Genomic DNA, 21,964 nt, shown 5'->3' with positions numbered 1-21,964 from the left:
CTAGGCTGGGGACAGCGCCACTGATTAAATATATCACTTTTTCAAGACAAGCAGGTTGTCTGAATCAAAGTTGGACAGAATAGACTCAACATTATTAAAAGGGGATATAAAACTAAGATTGAGTGATGTTCAGCCAGTTTGCACAGCCTCGGGGATTCCAGGGCTGACGGGGAATAAGGAAGAGCAGCACTCATAAAACAGAGAGAGAAATTAGCTATGACACCTTGCCTATTTTCCCATCACTTCAGGACCAGTGAGTTTCAAAATGCTGGAGTCCCCTTTTCCCTTTTTAACTTTCATTTAAAAAGGAAAAAAAAGGGGGGGGGATTCAGTAGAGGAAGAAAAGCACAGGAAAGCAAGATCACGGCAGTTTGTCAATTACTGTCTTAAATGGAATAAAATGCCAGATGCAGGCTTTTGCATCTCATTCCAAAAGACACTAATACAGGTTCTTCTAACGAGGATTCTTATTTTAGAATTTTATTGCATTTATTCACTTGGCATTATACTGTAACTTTCAAATCTAGAAATATTAATCATAGACATCTTTCAGTTTAAGATTTTACAAGTTTTCTGACTACTAGAGGGTTATGGGAATGCTAGTGATCATATTTAGCCCTACTATATTCTCTGCTATAGTATGTATAGTATTTAAACATTTTCCTAAAATACGTTTATGTACATAAACATCCAAATTGAGGACATGCTCAGTACAAAATTTTATTGTCTTCATTTCATGTTTTTTTAATTACTGAATGTATCTTCTTATAACCTGCAGAGCATTAACAGCTACCTACGCAATGTGAAGAAATAAAATCTAAAGTCATTTTCTATTTAGAAGAGTAAAAATAAACTCCCAAAGAAATAAAACTTATAACCAACTATCTGGCAATAGAAACTAAAGAAATAAGACTAAAATATAAAGAATTGCATGAAACAAATTATTTGAAATCAAAATACACAGTCCAGTAAATTGTCAGTTCACATGTGATTTTGAAGCCCTCAAGAGAGTTTAATTTCTTCATGCCTCTGCTATCAGGACCGGCTTTTATTGATTTATGGCTGTTAGTGGCACACGCCAGCTATTTCTTGGAGCACCTATGCTCTTGTTATTCACTTTGACATCACTGTGTGTATTTAGCAGCAACCTGCTTGTTAGATATTTAAGATACCATTAAAGGATTAACTATTCCCACCAAGGCGAAGACAGCTTTAGTATAGGATGGTAAGGTGCTCAGCAGCACCGTCAAACAAGATACAGAAGTAACTGGGGATGGACAGGACCAGCAGAGGCAACTGCTAAACAATGGAAACATTACAGGAAAAAAAAATGCTGGGGCCAAATTTATAAAGTTGCATATTGCTTATTGTATAATTCAGTTAAATTACTTTAAAATTTCAAAGTTAATTTAATGCTTGCTAGTATATATTGGTTAAGCCATGTACTATTCTCAGAATAATCTTAATACAGACAGTGCTTGATTTATGTTCCTTCTACCATAGGCTTGCTTATGATCAATTACTTCATATTAATAAAATACGCATTCCATTGAATGAGAAATAAGTTCCATGTTGTGCAGCATCTGTACTTGTGTGGTCTCTGAGGGTGAGGAGAGTGATAGTGACAAATGCCATCCAAGTTCTCGGGGCACAACCACACTGGAATCTGGGGTCTGGTGCTAGAAAACTGCCATGAAGAGGATAATTTGACTTCCTGTGTGAACCCAGATTTTTCTGGAAAAGGGACAGGTGAGAGAGTCTTGATAGGCAAATGCCTCTGAAAACCTGGAATGCAGCAAAATTTTCTCCTCCCAGATACAGATTATATTACTACCCTCCACCATCGCCATGTGCACTTTCTAAAGCCTAGTGGGAAAGAATAGGAGATCGCTAGGATGAGCTGTCACCTGGACTAGGTCCGAGGAAACGAGACCGGCCACAGTGCTGCCAAGGAAAACACATTAGACCAAGTAAACCTGAAGCTCTCCAAAGCACACTTGCCCTGTTCTATAATACAATTGTGAAAGAAGGAAAGAAAATCCATTGTTCAGAATAAAATTTTCTATTACTCCTACTTTGCCACTTGAGCCTCTCATATTCAGTGCCAGAAAATTCAAAGTAAGGAAGAATAAATCCACAAAATGTTCTGCAACAATATTTTTAGATAGAGAAGGAATATTTTCTTTTTAAAAAAATCAAAATAATTAATTATTTTAGCCACTATATTATTGCTTACAGTAATACACGGCAATAACATTTACATTGATTGAATTCTGTTTCCTTAATGTGAAATTTGTTTGGGGTTAATTAGCACGGCTGAGGAATAAGCTTAATAATTTTATCTTGTTTACACTGGAGGCAGTTTTCCGAGAGCACTGCTCAGGGAGGAAGTGACATCTAATTCCAGACAAAACATGGCGGTGAGGGCGGCTGCTCACTGTGGGGTGGCAAGTCAGGCCTTCCTCCTTCAGCAAGGCTCCCTCTACTTGGGGAGCCTAATGGTAGCCAGAGTAAGTTGTCAAATTATTTCTCAGACATGCTAAGTTTTTAAAACAAATATGGAGCTGAGCAGGGAAGAAAGAAAAAGAAGTATACAAATGGAGAAAGTCTGTGATATTAGGCATTTTTACAGTACCTTTCTAAAGAAAAAGCAGGTCTAATTAGTTGTCTTGCTAAAATGCGTACCTAGCATTTTTATTATGTATTATAACATTTTGCTCAGAGCTGACATTTTTATTCTGACAAGCACTGTCTGGAGAGCTCTCAATAAATAATACATTGACAATTTTCAGTAAATAAGCAGTGGACACAAATCGTTATCCTTACTTACAGCTGGCCCACTCTAATAGTGCTTTTACAAGTGAGGTGACTATTCAGTCTAATGCAATCCTCTCAGTGCTAGAGAGACATTTTCATTCATTACCACGGTCACAAGCACTTAAAGCACTTTTAAGCCCTGTTGCAAAACAGCAGGAATGGCAGAGTGAGTGGGGCTGACGAAAACTCAAGTTCATCACCAGAGAAACCTGAGGCTGTTCACCTAGACACTGTGAAATTCACTTCTGCCCAGGTCACCTCCGCACCCCTAGAGTTGACTGTCTAAGAATACAGAATTTCCTTTGGTAATTAAATGTCTGTCTTCTTAATGCTGAGTCCTGTGATCGTGGGCTTTGTTTTCTGTAGTAAGTATAGCTTCATCAACCAGTGCTATTTCTTACGCACCATAAAGGTCATGTTGTAAACTGTGGTTATATCTTTGAGGAAAGTACAGAACTGAAATAAAATTGGAATCCAGATGAATACATTTGAAATCAAACAACAACTTTTCTTCTTTGCTTTGACAGTGTGTCTTCCCTGACAAGTCCCTAACACCAGCACTCCAACCAGTCATTAGACCATTAAGGCAGACTCAGGCTTCATTTGTCTTTAAGCTATGACATCAGTTTGACTGTTAAGCTACATGAAAATGCAAACCTACAGAACAAGCAATCAAATGGAAATTCATACCTGTACACCTTGACCCAGCTCCCCTGCAGCTAGTATTTTCACCCAGCTACTCAAATCTACGAACAATTATTTGAACACTTTGATCATGGAAGTGTATTACCCTGTTTAAAGGTAATTCTATAATGTTTCACTGTCATAGGCCATGTTATGATGCTTTGGTCAAATGCAGAATGCATACCACAGAGGTACCAGATGATAATGGAGTTAAAAACTCATATCACTACATTGAACAAGCTGTCAAAATATAGCTCCTTTATCAGGTATTATAGTGATCCTAGCATAAACAAATCCACTGTCCTACAAGTTCCCAAGTCTGTCATTGCCACATGCAGTTGTGTGGAGCATATAACACTTGGAACTATACAACCACTATGTCATTAGCATACCGTTTTTTCCTCAAGGGTATTTTTGACTTATAAAAAGTTTAATATAAAGCAGCATGCCAGATACACAGGCAGTATCTTTGTTCATCCTGTATCTACTGCTTCATTTGATAGCACTATTGGGCCAGGGGTAGTGACTGTCCTATATCATCAAAGACTGTGACCCTTCAAAAATGACTTCACTACAAAAAGAGTTCAGTCCATGGCAATGAGAGGCAAGGGACTCCAGAGGGTACTCCTCTTTTAATTTCTTGGATAGTCCCTTGTACATCTGCATGCTGGATATATTTTTCTTTTTTCTTTTTTTTGGTTATTTATTTATTTATTAAAAATCTCCACCTCCCCTCCTCCCATTTCCCTCCCACTCCCCCTCCCTCTCCCCCTCCCTCTCCAGTCTTAAGAGCAGTCAGGGTTTCCTGCCCTGTGGGAAGTCCAAGGTCCTCCCCCTTCCATCCAGGTCTAGAAAGGTGAGCATCCAAACAGACTAATATTTTTCTTTTCTATCCACAGAGAGAATACTCAAACTCAGTACATCTAAACCCAAACCTTTCCCTGAAACTTGTCATCCGTAGTAGATGGACCATCTCAATAGCCTCAAATCTTTCCAGTTGTCTCTCCAACTTCATATACCACAGCCAATTAGCAACTTCAACTACATCTCTAAAAGCTAGTTTCCATATGTTCTCTGTTGGTGCTTTAGCTGTTATCAGTACCCTCCTAGGTCATACAAGAGCCTATAACAGACTGTTCCTCACTGCCCTGCCCATTGCCTTTGCGCAACTGATGGTCAGGATGCCAACAAAGTTACTTTTCTTTAAAAAAGAAAATCAAATCTGTCTCTCATCACCCTACTTAAAAGTTCTCATCTGCTTTCCAGCACCAGATGACCAAATTCAATCCTCTTAGTATGCCTTCAACCTATTTTTTCTCACATTCAGATCTCCTGAATTAGCCACAACACAGTTCTTGAGAAGCTCATTCATATACTGACATTTCATGTACATTTCTGCTCTACCGTGGGTCCCAATCTATCCCTTGTTCAGGATAATCATCTTGCAGTTACTCAAAATTCAACTCAAATCATTTAAGGGCTTTTCTAGCCTGAGACAAAACAACGGTTCTCTTCTGTCCTAAGGGAACACTGACAGCACCCTTCTATTACAGCATGGACAGCCTTTACTCAGGTCATGTTTTCCTTCCTAACTATAAGCCATATACACACAAACACACACACACACACACACACACACACACACACATATATATATATATATATATATATATATATATATATATTCTTAATTTGTTTTCCTTTCCTACTTTCCCTACTTTTACCTCTCCCACCTTGGTTCACTACAATACCATTTGAAAGAACTTAATAAATGCCTTACAAAATTATATGATCATGGCCACATGCAGTCAAAGACAGCTATGAATTTGGTCCAAAACAAAATCATAAGTTTTTTTTAAAAGTTATGAGATTTTAATAATCTATTTCATAACTTGATTGCAAATTCTCAGAAATGAACCTTGTGAATGACTATATGTTGCAGCACTGAAAGGTTGAACTTGCCTGTAAGTTTGTCTATAAAAAATTCAAATATGATGATGTACTATTACTTACTAGTTCTTACCAGATTTTAATAGGAACCACATTAAATATGCAGGTAATTTGTGGGAGAACTGACATCTTCAACACAGTAAGTTTTCGAGTATATGAATATATGAATATCATATTCTCCTTTTAAATTTAGGTTGCTGCTTTTTATGAACATTTTGCAATTTCTGCATATGGGTTCTGTACAATGTGATAAGTGCATACCAAAAATTTTTACTTTATTGAGAGACTGCAATAATTTTTGCTTTTAATTTCAGTTTCAAGCGTTACTACAGCCTAAATGTTTCTGCCCTCCCACGCCCACATGCTAAAATCGAATCCCCAGTGTGCTGATATTAAGAGATAGGATTTGGTGTGTGGGCTGTGAGTGAAGCTAGTGGGCCTATGGAAAAGGCCTATGTGTGCTTGCTTGTCCCTAATGATACATGAAGATACAGCGGCAAAGTACCAAACTAAGAAGAAGGGAGTATCCCAGACATCAGTTCTCCTAAAACCTTGGTCTTGGGATTCTTAGACTCTGGCATGTGAGAAATAGGTCTCTGGTTTTTGTAAGTTTCCCAGTTTGCAACACTTTGCTATAGCAGTCTGTAAGGACTAAGACATGTCCCTACTGCTGTAGAGAACTATGATTGATTTCTATTGATCTTATCCTGTAACTGATGAGTCATCAGCTCCAGATAATTTCTGTTCTAAACATTACTACAGCTGCCATCATTTTGCTGTGTTCTTTTGTTCATGACTCATAAGGGCTTCCTATGTAGCCAATTCTGTCATTTACAGTATGAATCAATGGAGGCAGACAAGCCTTTTCAACAGAGGCAGTAACTATCCATTAGCTAAAAACATAAAAGTGAGTTCTGACTTAAATTCCACACCTTATACAAAAGTTACCTCCAAATTATATATGGACTTAAAAGTAAATTATACTCTATACATTCTTCAGGGGAAAAAGTAGAAGGCAATGTTTAAAATCCATGACTTGGCAAGTTGTTCTAAAAACTTATATCAAAAGTATGATTTATAAAGCAAAAAATTGTTCATCCAGACCTCATTAAGACTCTAAACTTGCAGCTATGTGGGCACATGAGAAGACAAGCTAAAGACTGGGAGAAGGTACTTCCAACCCATATCTCTAATGTAGGCCTATTACTTAGAACAACAAAAAGTGGCCAAACACAAAAAGGAAAGAATATCTGATTTTGTACAAAAGACAGATGACAAACAGCACATACAATGAATATCACTAGCCATAAAAAATATACATTAATTCACCATGAAATGGAATAACACACCTATCGGATGTCTAAAAGGAAAGTGAGGAAGCCGACTATTGACGAAGATGCAGAGAAACCGAGTCACTCCGCTGGGACTAATGAAAAAGCAAAATGTCACAGTGATTCCACAGCATAGTGCAGCAACTTTTTATCAAATTCTAACCGAAACCACTACCTAACTCAGCGGCCATTCTGGACATTGATGCTAGAAAAATGAAAATTTGTTTTCAGCCAAAGTGATGTTTTATAAGAGTTCATGGAGTTTGTGATATTGCCCCACTGAAACCTGAGCAGATTTACTTGATCTGAGAAATGTGTTGCAAATTCATACTAAGGAACTACTTATATTCACAGCAACACTGATGAAGTATTAGAAAAAAATCTAGTCTGGAAAAATATCCCAGAAGCTATTTTCCACCAGGTAAAAAGAGCACACCTTATCCCTGAGGCTGATGCCACAGCAGGCAAAAGGTGGAGCATCAACAATTAGGGAGACAGTAAATTCATATGTTGTCATGATGTGATTGCATGGGAAGACTTATGACTTCATACACCTGTAGTGAACTTAGAACCGTTTGATTATGAGTCTACACAAGGCTGAACTGAGGACTAATGGCTATGGATTCAGAAGAGAGAGGGCAACTCCAATCAATGGATGATGAAAAATGACATCATACCAAAATCAGATTGACAGAATGACTTTTAAAACAGATCTTCTAAACCTAAAAAGAAGGGGGAAATGATGTCATTACAGAGATTATTTTGTTTTTTCTCTATTGATCCGAATGCAGTAGCACTAAAGTTATACATAGAAGCCTAACTCTGAGGGTGGGGTAAATGCAAAGGTAGAGGAGGCAGAAGTAAAAACTGGAGGCAATATTCACTATAATTTAACAAGTTTCACTTGTTTTTTAAATCAATAAACATTTATTAAGAGTTGTAAGTACTGGGAAACAGCCCTGGACCAGTCCTGGTTGACTCTCCATCTAAATGAAATGAGACACAATACAGAAGACAAGGAAGTCACAAAAGGTAGTGAAGCTATGAAAAGGAAGTACACAAATATGTCCAAGAGGGATTGTGGGGCTGGGAATGGAGCCTAGCTGGCAGAGTTTTTACATAGCATCCATGAAGCCCGAATCCAGAGACCCTCAAAACACATATAACATAAAACCAGATGTGATGGCAGATGACTTTATTCCTAGTACTTGGGAGTGAAGGCAAAAGAGTCAGAATCAGTTCAAGGAAAGTTTGAGACCATCCTGAGGTAATAAGACCCTATCCCCACCCTACCCCAAACAAGAGAAAGAAAGAAAAGGAAAGAAAAAGCAGTGTGATTGTGATCTCCTTTACACCTGGAGAATAGGATTGAAGGCATATGAGACTTCTCCAAGGGAGTGAATATTTTTGTTTTGGTATTTTCTATTCTATTTAATTGTGTGTGGGTGTAAGTGGCACACAACTCATGACGTATGTGGAGGTTAAAGGACACTCCAAAGGAATCATTTCTCTCCTTCTACCATATTGGTAATGGGGGTTGAACTCAGATCATCAAGTTTGGCAGTGAGCTCTTTTATCCACTGAGTCATCCAGGCCTACCCAGAACTGAAATCTGAGTAAACAGAAGCCAGGCACAGGGATCTATAGGCTCATCCTTTAAAAAGGCCAGAATGAGGGCAATCACTCAAGGGTAAAAGTGCTTGCTGGACAAACTTGATGAAGAGAGACCCACATAAAAAGCCAGATGTGGATATGGGGCATGCATCTGTAATCCCAGCATTCCTAGAGAGATGGAAGGCAGAGACAGCAGACCAGCTGGAAGCTGGTTAGCCACTTAGCCTGGAATATGCTGTGCAGAAACAGCAGAAGAAACAGGGCCTCAGAAATAATGTGGAAGGAGAGAGAGAACTCCTAGAGGAACTTATCCTCTTACCTCCACACATGTTCACAGCCACACACACTAATTAACTAAAAATAAATGAATAAATAAAAACATTTAAATAAATTTCATTCTGAAGTGCAATGGAATTTCAGTGCACACAGTTTATTGGGTCCGCCTCTCCTCTCTCTCTCTCTCTCTCTCTCTCTCTCTCTCTCTCTCTCTCTCTCTCTCTCTCTCTCTCTCTCTCTCTCTCTCTCTCTCTCTCTCTCTCTCTCTCTCTCTCTCTCTCTCTCCAAGGTTTCTCTTTAGCTTTGGAGCCTGTCCTGGAACTCTCTCTGGAGACCAGGATGGCCTCAAACTCAGAAATCTGCCTGCCTCTGTGTCCCAACTGCTAGGATTAAAGGGCCTACCTTAAGACTTCCCTTGACCCTTGTTTGCATTCATTAAAAAGTACACACTGGTGTGACTGACTTTGCTGTTGCTGATGCTATGGCATTTCTCAGCACAATTCAATGCTTTGTCATAGTTCTATAACTATTTAGTATACCATCATCATTTTGTTCTAATAATCTATCTATATTTACTTGTTTTTAACATATTATCTGTGAGTAGTTGTGCAAACCCATAAGCCTCTAACTTTAGCACTCCAAGTGGTAGTGGACAGTCTGCATCCTCTGATTTCATTGTGGAGGACTTGTCTGGACTTGTGTGGGGCACCTCACGCATAAACTCTCAAGACATCAACTAAGAAAGTGCATACATTTCAGTGCCACAGATAATTCAGTGCTAAGCTAGGGCCTTGAAGCCATGGCTTTGTAAGTACTTCATTGGACAATGTCTTCTTCAGACATCAAAACTGCATAGCTGCTTTTATCTCTCACTTCATAAATATTCCAGGATCAAAAAGAAGAGATAATAACGAACACTTTCAAGAATAAAAGAAAAGGAGTCATGAGATTGGTTGAATTGAGTGATTTATTTCAAAAACAGTTTGGGAGAGAGGCACCCTGATTAGTGGACTCTGAAGTTTAGATATGATATGTTTTGAAAAAAATCATAATGGCACAGAATTTTAGAATTTATCCTTTAATAATTATCTAGGGAAGCATCATTTTATAAATTTAAAAAATAGATTTAAATCAATTAGTTAATTACTTGATACCATGAAGTAAGTTACTAAGGGTCATGAAAGAATGCATATCAAGTCCAGGCCAACATCTGAAAGAATTTCTCTTTTTTTTATTTTTACTGGAGTGTGCATGCATGCCTGGTAAATATATATTCACATGTATGAGTATGTATATAAACTTGTGGAGATCAGAGGTTGTCTTTGGGTCTCTTTCTCTACCAGTCTTCACCATAAATATTGAAGCAAAGTCTCACTTGAACCCAAAGTTCATAGATTTGGCTAGTCTAGCTAGCCAGCATGGGATCCTCCACCTCCAGGGGAGTAGGAGGATAGACAGGCCTCCAACTATCTGATGTTGTGAATATGAACCACTGAGCCATCTTTCCATTCTCCTGAAAGAATTCTTAAACCTTTTTAAATGGCTTATAATTCAACCTAGACTCTTCATGTATGCAATGCAAGCACACAAATGCTGAGTTATATGCCTGGCTCTCTTTTTCCTTTCCTTATGTTGAGATAGCATTGTTCAGGATGGTTTTAAACTTACTATGTAGCCCAGAATGGCCTTGTACTTGTGACCTTCCTGCCTCAGCCTTCTAAGTAGCTGGAATTACATGTCTATGACACTCAAGAGAGAGGCAAAGATTTCCATCAAACATGTCAATTGGCTAAAAAAAAATTTCTGTTTCAGTAGAAATGATAGGATAGAACAATAATCAAAGGCTTGTAATTTTTAATTTAAAATATTTCAGACAAATATGAAAGTTGTGAACCCAAGATAATTAGAGGTCAGGAGTTAACTCTAATCCTAAAACCACATCATAAGATGGAAACATCAGGAAAGAAGATCAAAAGGGGAACAGCGTGTTTCCTAACAAATCCAGTAATAACAGTTCAGCAGGAGAACAAGAAACCTGTGTTTGGCCATTGTTGAAAGGACTGAAAACATTCTATTATGACACAATAAAGAGAAAGTTGCAGAAAAGGGCCCCCTCAAGACTCTTGCTGAGTTTCCGGAAATTGTTAGTGATTATTAAAATGTATATATTATATATTTTTATACATACAAATATACACTAATGAACATTTGAGGAAGATAGACCCAAGCGTTCTAGACAGCTAAAGCTTTCAGAGAACACATGCACAGAGAGGGGCAGAGGAAGAGAGAAAGAAAGAGAGACAGAAATCAAACTCTGCTTTAAAGCAAGTGAAAAAAGGGCACACGTATTTGTCACAGTTAACACTGCTCCCTAAGGGATTCCAAGGAGGACGTGCATCATGCCAAGTATAGGGACCTCTCTGACACTATTGTCTGCACTACTGACAACTATGAAAACTTCAAATATCTAGAGACAGAAGCCAGGAGAGTAGGCTGTTACATGCCATACCATGGAGCAGTATGTGGAACATTCTACAAAAGTGAAAATGCCTACACTACACAGAAAAATAGTCATGTAGTATTGTCATGAGTACACAAAGCAGGTCTCAGAAAACCACAGGGTGGCATCATTTTTTATAATATCCCAAAGCAAACAAAACTAAATATATTGTTTAGAAACTAATTCAAAATTGTTGCAGAACAAAACAGAAGATATCAGCAAAGTCCAGGCACATCTAAAGCAAAAAGTACACAGGTGAGGAGCACATAGGCAGTCCTGAAGAGGACTGTCTCCAGCAAGCTAGAGCCTGGGCCCATGAGCTTTGTCCCTGTTCATGAGCTCAGCATCAGCTCCATGTTTAAATGACCCACTTTCTTATCTGTTCATTTCCATTTTTAGGTATAAAGAAAATACTAAAAGTCAAAACTGTCCCCTACTTATTTCTTGAAGCTCCAAAACTAAATGCTGAAAAAAAAATGTAATGGATTTTCAAGAGAAAATGCAAAATGCACAAATGCAAAGGGGAGAGGAGAATGAGGCTGGTTCCAGAAAGCCATAGGGAGCTGCCTGTCTAGACAACAGAGTGCCTGGAGCACCTTCAACACCCCCCTGTTCACTCAGACCTGGAGCACCTTCAACACCCTCCCTGTTCACTCAGACCTGGAGCACCTTCAACACCCCTCCCTGTTCACTCAGAGACAAACCTGAAACAGTTACCCATGTACGCTAACATTATTAGTGAAAAGAGCCAGGGGGGAAAAACTTTTAAATCTGAGGAGCTAGAAACAGGCCAAGAAATCTACAGTATCTTTTCAAAGAAGAAGCTGAGCAGAGAGATGTTAAGGAGAGGGTTTAACTGAATAGTGTGCTACCTGGACTGTAAAGGGAGCCACAAAACAGCTGCAGATAGAGTTAGTCACAATGTCTCCAAAAGGTCTGAGACATTGTTCATTCTCTGATTCCTAGAGTGACATTAAGAAAATGACCAATTTTCAAAAATTTGAAAGCAAATACACCTAAACTCAGAAATATACTAAGCATTATTTCTACGCAAAATAGTCCAAAGTAGCAGCAAGAACACAAAGATTATCAGAAGGAAATATATTTTAGAAGAAAAACTGAATTTAAATGAAGTCGTAGCAGCACTGTTCTGACTACTCAACCCCTTCCTCGCCAAATTGTGAGCAGAGTGTGAAACCTTAGTGTTCACTTAAGATGTTTGAGATGGTACTCTGCAGGGACTTTAGTGAGTAATCAAAGCCTTTCTGTGTGTATGTGTTCATGTACATGTGTATAACATGCATGCATACATGTATGTGTGTGGGGGTTCATCCATACATGCACAGGAGGCCTAAAATCTAGGGATGTCTCCCTCAATCACTCTCCATTTATTTTTTGAGATTGTACCTGGAGCTCAGCAATCTGGCAAGCCCACAGGATCCTCCTGTCTACCTCCCAGTACTGGAGAGGTCATTTAAGTGGGATCTGGGGATCAAACACTCACCTTCATGCTAGAGAGACAAGCACTTCACTGATGAAGCCACATCCCTCTGGCTTTTTACTATGATTTTATACATAAATCTCACAAATGAAAACCAGAAAAGGTTTAGAGATGTTAAGACTTCAACAACCAATCAAAATAGGGGTAAAACCCTAATATTCATATATTCTGCCTTAAACTTGTTTGATGCTACCACATGGCCTGAATGTCAAGGTGCTCTCATTATTGCACCACAGGATTTCATAGATTGTATTGCAGCAGGAACACATTGTTCCTGACAGGAGTCTGAAACCTCATCCAAGGCTCCACCAACCTCCGTGGCTGACAACACTGCATTCCACATTTCACAGCAGGGAAGACTGGTTTCCAGTGGGGAAACTTTAGTATCAGCTTTTCCAGAAGGCCTGAAAGGCCAGCAAAACTGAATTGCTCTTCCAGAACACAAGAACACCAATGCCGCCAAATATTAAATCCCTTAACACCCTGGGACATTTCCTACCGTCTGTGGCATGCAATGAGATTTTTATAATATTTCTCTTCGAAAGTTTCTTCAAATAACAAATACTGTAATCGTAGTTACAATAACAATAGCAATGATAGTTGTGATGAGAAAAGTGATATCCAGTCCCCACAATCCAGCTTCATGGAATGAAGGAACTGAAGAACAGAAGAGTTAAGTCACACATGCAAGATCTCATGGCTATGAAATAACTCTGGCTCCATTTGAGTGCTATCCTGTGTAGCCACAGTATTCCATGTGCCTTAGTGACTGACTAAAGCTTGATTTTAATAGCAACACTATAATTTTGGAGGTTCCAAAGAGAATGACCCCCGTAGGCTCATGTGTTTGGATACTTGGTCCCCAGTTAGTGGGACTGTTTGGGAAGGATTGGGAGGTGTGACTTTGTTGGAGAAGATGTGTCACCAGGGGGCAGATTAATTAGTAATCTCTGCCTCCTGGTTGTAGATCAAGATGTGAGCTCTCAGCCTTTCCCTCACTTTACCATCATGGAGTCTAGCCATGTGAAACTGCAAGCTGAATTAAATGCTTGCTTTTATCGCATTGGTCATGGTGTTTTATCATAGCAAAAGAAAAGTAACTACATAAATAATGATGCACATTTAGGGTTTTAAAAAAACAAAGCAGAGGAAAATTCAGTGGTGTGCACCCTGGAGTTCAAGTTATAAATGCTGAGTGACCACAAACTCCAGTATCTTGCTTTAGCTCCAGCTCTAACTCCACGTGGCAGTTTGTAGTGTTTTTATGAGTTTCATGAATCTTGGACTCAAATCCAGATCTACCCCAATCTAACATATGACTTTCAAAGCTGAATTTTCTCATCATTTTAACTACACTAGACAGCACCTTTAGTACAATGAAATATATAACATATACCCTACACTTCAGTGGGAACACAGACCAGATGACTGCTTAGAAATATAAATGATACCAGTGTGCCTGCTATACACAGAGACAGTCATTCTGGTATTCCTAACAGTTACAGCATCCTTTGAGAATACTGTCTTGCCAGAAGCCCAAGCTCACTGCCCTTTGTGTGTGAGCACAGCAAGATGGATCTATGTGTTTGCATCACCCTGATGGTCTAAGGCACACCATTCAATGGAGAAAATTCATACCCTAGTCTCTGACCTAGTCATGTCTATGGAACCCTGCTTAAGCTGTGTGCTCTCCATGCTCTCCAGAAAGACTTCAGCCACTCTGATATTTCTGCCTAATTCCAAGCACCATTGCTTTCCCATGGTAACAGTAATTAATACCCAAAGGGGAGTCTTGAAAAGTGCAGAGAGTCAGAAAGTCGTGTCAGACACTCGAGAGTTTTCCTGTTGTGTCCTTGTCTCTCACATGACTCCCAGTCTTGACTGCAACCATCCCAGGGGCCTGGGATCATATACTTAGTCGTGTAGTACACAAGACATGACAGTGACTGGAACTCTATTATTAAAGAGAGATTAAACAGCTGTACATTATGCTGAAGCACTCGCTCTTCCCTCCACAAACAGACGGTCCTGGATTACAAGCAGCACTTGACCGTTTAAATCACGACAGCCACCACATTTAACCAGCTGGGCCATATTCTCCTAGCGCTGCCTGTTGACCTCCTCAGTCGCAGCTGCTCAAATGAAATTCTCATTAGACAACTTATTTTCAGAAGCCAAAGGACTCTCTGATTAAATATATGTATTTAGATATAGAAGTCCTTTTTAAGTATTCATTTTCTGACAACTGTCGCTTATGTTAGGACCCAGTTACGCTGGCAACAAGATGGGTGACACAAGGATAACTAGAATTCATCATTTAATCACAGCCGAAGGATTCTTATCTTGGAAGCCTTCAACCTGACTCTATTAATCAAAGCCTTTCTGTGTGCTCTCCCCACCAGTAGCAATAGGCTTTTATAAAGAAGCTTCTGATTCATTCTGCCCACCCCTGTGTTTATCTTCTCGCCCTTTCCCTACCTGCCACCTACCTATTCGTCTACTTATGACACTAAATCAAAGTTAAATTCACAAAAGGTAGAACCTCTGTTCATCTTCCCATCGGCTTCACTGTTAGAGGGGGTGCTTCTGACAGAATGCCATTGTTCATCAGATTCTCTGCAATCTAGTTAGAGCATGACTCGGGGAGAACAGTGATGCAGTGAATGAAGGCCTCCGCCTGGAATATTGCTGTTCTATCATGTGAGCAATGGTTTAAAATGGACAGGGATAAACTTCATATACATGAGCTTCTTCACTAAGAGGAATGAGAAGGAAGGTGCTTTTAATTTGATGAAGAGTCGAAGCATTCTTTGGGAATAACTCCAGAAAGGTCTTCATTTATAATGTAATCCATACAGGCTTGTCAGTCAGCTGACCCTAAAATATGACCCTCAAACCATGAAGGAGACATAAGGCAGAAACAGACGACACATGTGAAAGCTCTGACACGCCCGTAAGTTGGCATGTCTCACCTGAGGGCTGGACCCGAGTCTTTAGAGAGCCAAAGTCAAGCAGAAGCTGGGATAACTGACCTCCAGAGACCTATGCTATACTCATTTTAGAATCAGAAATCAAACCTACATTTTAATAATCTTTCTATATCTCTTTGTTCTCCCAGTATATCATTCTATTCTACTACCAGAAGATAACTGGAATTAGTATTCAGGACTGAAGAGGTGACTGAGTGGGTGTAGCACTGACTGTAAGAGTGCCAAGACATGAGTTCACAATCCTGGCACCCATGTAATGATGGACACAGTGGTGGGCATTTATAATCCCAGCATGCCTATGCAACCAGAGAGGACGAGATGGGACAGTTCTTGGTAGCTTGTAAGGCAGTTAGCCTGATATCCACAGTGACAATCAACAAGAAATGCTACCTGCAATAGGGTGCTAAGTCAGGGCTGACACTTGAAACTGCCCTCCGACCTTCCCACAGTCACTAAGGAAGGTATGTTATATAAAGACACTTGGATATGTGCATACATGCACACACACACTTAAAAATGGGATTCAAACTAAAAAAATTATAAAACTCAATAAAAATTAGAAGCCATGCCTTGCTCCTATTTGCAAACCATATTTGTTCATTTCTTTTACTGATTGTATTACCACCAAGCTCCAGTTGGACATTGTCTTGGTTTTCACACTTATGCATTATCTTCTCAATGCCTCTCCTGATTCCACCTCCATATGCAGCCCTTCTTCCCATTTCTGCTGGCTTAGTTCAGGCACCTACCAGCTCTAGCCTAGAACAATGTCCTTAATGCCTGTCCCTGCTCCCATCCACCCTACACCTAACTGCCAGATTCACTTTCTCTGAGGAAAGTTCCAATCCTTTTCTTCCTAGGATAAAACACTCAGCAGTTCCTTCATTGTTTTCAAAATAACATTAGAATTCCTTAGCCCAAACTGCAAAGCTTGTCACCATCTGAACATGGGCTAGTTTTTTCATCTTTATATATCACATGCAAATTCAACTCAAGTTGGAATTTTTATGGCTGTTTTAAGTGCAATGCCTGTTCCTCAGCCTGAAATGTCTCTCCCATGCATTCCACCTATAGAGACCCTGTCATTCTCCATGACTAGTTAGGAGTTATTCCCCATAGAACCCTCCTTCCTTGTAAACACCCCAAACATTTTATCTGTACTGCTTCCATGGAACCTGCCACTGTTAGACTTCAAACTAGACTTCATTCAATTTATGTTTACACCTTCTACTAGAATAGGAATTGTTTAAAATGAGAGATTACTGTCTTATGCATTGTGAGCATAGCATAGCATCTAGCATCAGAGATCTCAATATTGAGTCCACAGGCCCCAAGAGATATGGGCTGACAGAACTCAGATGGAAAGGCAACCTTTCCCCACCTAAGCTCAGATGGAAATTTTTGCATGTCCTTAAGTGATGGGTGAAAACAACAGTCTGCTGTGGCTACTATAATGTCATCACACCAACAACAGGCAACTCTCTATCCCACTGTTCTCATTAAAACTGTAGATGTTAAACTAGAATGGCATTGGTGGGTCCTACCTTAAAATTTATTTTACTATATTAGTGAAGGATCACATTCTGCCTTATCACATTTTAAAAATTATTTGGCAGTTTAATATAACTCACTTCTCTCCAAGTCTAGTATTTTATTTTCTGAGTTTACCATGCCTCTAAGGAAGGAAAAATAGAGGCTTCAGTAGACTGTTGGAGGGAGTCAGAGAAAATAAAACTCTGAAAAAGCAGAAGAGTCAGCACAGAGTTCACACACTAATGATCACATGTTATCCATAATTGTTCATTGGCCTCTCTGGAGCACATTTGTTCATGTTTTAAATAAAGACCATTATGTACCAATTGTCTTATTTCACAATCTAAAGATAGATGGGATAAACATGCTAGAACTTACTAACAATTTGGAAAGAAATAAACAGCTTGCCACCTAATGTTGAAGAAGCAATCAGTGCATCTAAGCACACATGCACACACACCCACAGGTAACAAAAAAAACCCACAATCACACATGGATGTATAAAAAGATACATATGGATGTATGCAACATGCAAACCCAAAAACTCTAAAGGTCTGTAAAGAAGAGAAGCGACTGTAAAGATGAACATCCTGACTACCTCAGTGATCTTCATAGGCATCATTACATCAGTACAGTGGAACAATCGACATTTATAATGTGGTAATTATCAGAGATATCTCAAATTCACGTAGTTTGCAGCTTATAAGAGACTTTTATATTCATTGTCTGAGTTAATTCTCAAAATATTTGAGTTACCATGTCAAACACAGGACCACAGCAACTTTTGAATTCTGTGACTTAGAGAAACTAAAGAACTTGAAATTAAGCAGGTGTTAGATAGGGCTGCAGTTCCTAAGTTACCACAGAGCAACCCTAAGTCGTCAAAAGCATCTATGGACATACCAATAATCTGATTGACATGACAAGGACATCAGCAAGATCAATTAAAGACAAACTTCAAATCTTTACAAGAATAAAATTAAGTTAGGTGGGCACTACCAGCTCACCAAATCCTAGTTCCTCTACAGTGCTTTGGAGGTCAAAATTTCACTTACAAGTGAAAACTCCAGGGCTATGTTAGGCCTGAAGTACACAGATAAAGAACGCATGCACACAGTCACTGTAATAAGCACACAAAGCATTTTGTTGAATAGTCTACCGAAGACTCCTGTAGAGAAATTGAACGCAGGACAGCTATGGCATCAAAGCCCCATCCTCAGAGGTCATTAGCACCTCTTCAGTCTATTCCAACATTCAAGGTGAACATAAAATTTAAAATGTGTAACAGCCATAAAATGGAAGGAAAAATACATTAGAGCCGGGCGGCGGTGGCGCACGCCTTTAATCCCAGCACTCGGGAGGCAGAGGCAGGCGGATCTCTGGGAGTTCGAGGCCAGCCTGGTCCAAAATTGTAGTCAGGAAAATTCCCTTACTATCTTTTTGTAGGGTGATGGTTAAAATAAGTTTAAATCCTTGGGGTGTTGTAAAAATCAAGCAAAATGCACAGGTTTTGAGAAACCTGGGGCTATCTGCTTAGCACTGCTAATGGACTTCAGTCAGCTATCACCATAGTAACCTCTGAGTGACTGTTGCTAGCTTGTGGCACTTAGACACCTTGCACCCTTGGGATTCTGGTCATTTTGCTATGACCAGAAGAAACGCCCAGAGGGGAAGTCCACATACCCTCTTGTTCCGACCGAGTCATCTCCTCCAGCTTCTTCTGCTTCAGCGTATCCACCACGTCGGCAAGGCTCCCTTTGCGGCGTTCCGGGGTTCCAAAAGTAACACTGCTCATTATCTCGCGCTCCCGACTCCCTTCGTCAGGCTTATGTGGTGAGGTAGACGTATTTCGGAAGGAATATAGGGAACATAACTTATTATTCTCTGAATCCTAGAAAAATGAAATGAGAGTTAAAAAATAGTTATTAGTGTATATCATTCAAATCCACTCCAAAATAAATAAATAAATAAAGTCCCTAACTAAAGGTTAATAGCATGTGATGGTCACTGGATCAAATAAACTATATCAATAAAATAAAGTAACGTACTCAGAAAAAAAAAAAAAAAAAAACAAACTACTCTTCTCCTAAGCAATGCGGAACCCTAAAGTAGTTAAGTACCCAAGGGACTAAACTCAAATCCCAGGTTCAAGCTGCTTCGGTTTTGAGATAACAAAACAACAAAACTGGACATTTTGGCTTTTCATTCACTCATGCTTTGGGTTTATGAACATTCAGGTTCAGTGAACCAGTATTAGAATTGATAAAGTTTTTCTCCCCAATTGGGTCTTCTTATTAGCAATACTCTCCCGACAGACCAAACACAAAGATTGTTTTTCTCTCATTTAGAAACAATAGAAGTTGGTTTCCATGCCCAACATTCACTGATCACTAGAAATTTAAATAAAACATCTAAACCTCTGAAAGAGCCAACGATCTGAATATTATTTTTACACGCTGGGGTTTGTAGGAATTGCTTGTTTCAATTGCTTGTCCATAGTTACAGAAGCTCCCGTCCACTCCTCAGCTTGCCCCTGATGTTCCAGCACGCTGTAGCATGCTTCTCACGTGGCATTTTAAAACTGTGTTTAACAACAATAAAATGCTCATTGCAGAAATATTTGCACAGAAATTACTTCACAGTATACAAAAGTTTGCTAACTGCTAGTAGGCTCCATCTATCAGCTGCAGTGGGGGGGGAGCAAATCTTAGGTTAAAAAACAAACACCACGTGGGAGTTTTTTGAAAAGGAAATAGTTTTGTTATCTTTGACTCAGAACTGAGGATTCAGAGATCGAGAGATGGTTCAGCTGCTAACAGTGCATGCTGCCTTTGCGGAGGACCAGAGTCCGGGTCCTAACATTCCCATGGCTCATTTCACAATTCTGTAATTCCAGTTCCAGGGTACTTGGTGTCTCTGGCCTCTATGTGCAACTGTATTTACACATTCACACTTACAAACTCACACACAAACCCATACATACAGGTATTTTAAAATAAAATAATAATAAAAAAACATTTAAGAACCAAGGATTAGAGGCAACTGTTACATGGCTAGAGCCCTCAAGTAGTCCTCCATACACCTTATCTGAATAAAACAAATGTTCTTTTCATGATTAAAAACAACAAGGTCTGTGAAGTGTCTAGTCTTTAGAAGCTTCAAAATCCCAATGGCTCCTAACCTCTTCCCTTCCAAAAGCAGCCCAGCCAGTTTGAGTGAAGGAGGGCTGGGACTGGGTCAGCAGCAGAGCCCTGACCAGGCATGCACAAGATGCCAGGTTTGGTCTCCAAGAACAAGCAATAGAACTAAATTAGCACTGAAAAACTAGGAGGCTAAGGCAGCAGAGTTGGTGCACAGTGGAGGGGGAGAAACTGAAAGTGAAAGCAGCGGTCTCCGTGAGCAGTAAATGAGACAATAGCTATGCTAAAAAGGTGCTGGGATTTGGGAACTACTGTCACTGTTCATCAAGTGATAGGGGCCCTATTTTCAAGGTTGTCGGGACCACAGAATGAGGTAGCACTTGAAAAGCCTCTGCACATGGTGCTGAGCGTCAGTCACTCCCACCCCAATTGAGGTGATGCCCTAAAGGAAGGGGCAGATACAGAACTGGGAGTAGAGGGATTGTGAAGGAAAGGCATTGATATGATCCTGAGATTAATTTAAATACCATGAGTACCGAAAATCTACTAACCTGTCTGTGTTAAATGGATAAACTGCATGGTATGTATTTCAATATAGTTACTTAATACTGTGAGATAAGTCTTCAGCTCCTTGCCTTCATATTGTTACTAGCACAGAGCTGGGAGTGGGGTGGATATATGTATGCAATGGCCTCAATCTGAAAAAACTTGAAAAGGACAAAGTAAATGAGTGAGATAGAATTCTTTATCTTGTACCTAAAATCACCTCATGATCACCCATGAAAGACTCACCATCTCAGTTAACATGTACAAACATTCTGTGGAGAGAGGCAGAGAAGCCCGTCTTGAGATGCCTACTGTGCTTAGGTCTTGACTCCTTAGGATGGTCAGTTCATTCTCCATATTGTGCAAACAAAACCCCAGGAAACATAGCTGCCACTGTGACTGTGGTATTGATGAATCAACAATCATCACGAAATCGTTTATTCTTTACTTTTCTTCTGGTGCTCATATAGCCTAAAAATCAAAACTAAAACTCTGGCACACGCTAAGAAGAGTTGAGTGACAAAAAATCCAGTGGCCAGAAACCTGCTCACCTTCAGGTGACTCCACTGGCCAGAGTGAAGGCCTTCCCTTCCCATTGGTATCAGGTGGAGGCTGAAAGGCTCTAGAGAGGCACTTCAGACTAGAACTCCATGCATGCAGTGCCATTTGTCCCTCGGGCTCAAGTTCAAGCAGTCCTATGAGCTGGCTGTCACTTCCCTGTTAGACTGTGTTCTTTCTTTTATGGTCATGGAATGTGGTTACAGCCATCCTATACCAAAGACAAAAACCATGGGCTCTTTTGCTTCGGTGATGACCCATGCTGTCCTCTGTCCCACTGTCTGTGCAAAGTGCCTCTATACTACCAAGTACAGAACATGAGGCTGTAAAGTCAGGATTTCTCTTGTGTATTACAAAGAACTTTTGTAATACATTGCCAAGGCACCAACATGAGGGATAAGTCATGAGAGGCTAAAGATGTATACATTTATAGTAGCCTTTGGAAACATGGGGGGTGCCTATCACTTTTAAACTTTATAAAACAATAAACACAGGGTTTTTCATGACCAGAGATTTACCCCTAA

At 39.7% G+C, this 21,964-nt stretch overlaps 1 protein-coding gene across 5 annotated transcripts in view; it reads right to left on the bottom strand.

The window, feature by feature from the left end:
- Window positions 1–21,964, bottom strand: part of Sox6 (SRY-box transcription factor 6) — a 557,476-nt gene that overhangs the window by 283,828 nt on the left and 251,684 nt on the right. For all 5 annotated transcript variants that reach the window (XM_057777769.1, XM_057777768.1, XM_057777773.1 and 2 more), the window contains one exon: window positions 18,880–19,087. In XM_057777769.1, the coding sequence (XP_057633752.1) occupies window positions 18,880–19,087 (208 nt within the window). The remainder of the gene's footprint in view (window positions 1–18,879; window positions 19,088–21,964) is intronic.

This window comes from Chionomys nivalis, chromosome 8 (genome assembly GCF_950005125.1).
Source record: "Chionomys nivalis chromosome 8, mChiNiv1.1, whole genome shotgun sequence".
Classification (NCBI taxonomy): Eukaryota; Metazoa; Chordata; class Mammalia; order Rodentia; family Cricetidae; genus Chionomys; species Chionomys nivalis.
The sequence above is the reverse complement of the archived record's forward strand: the minus strand, read 5'-3'. Positions and strand labels throughout refer to the sequence as shown.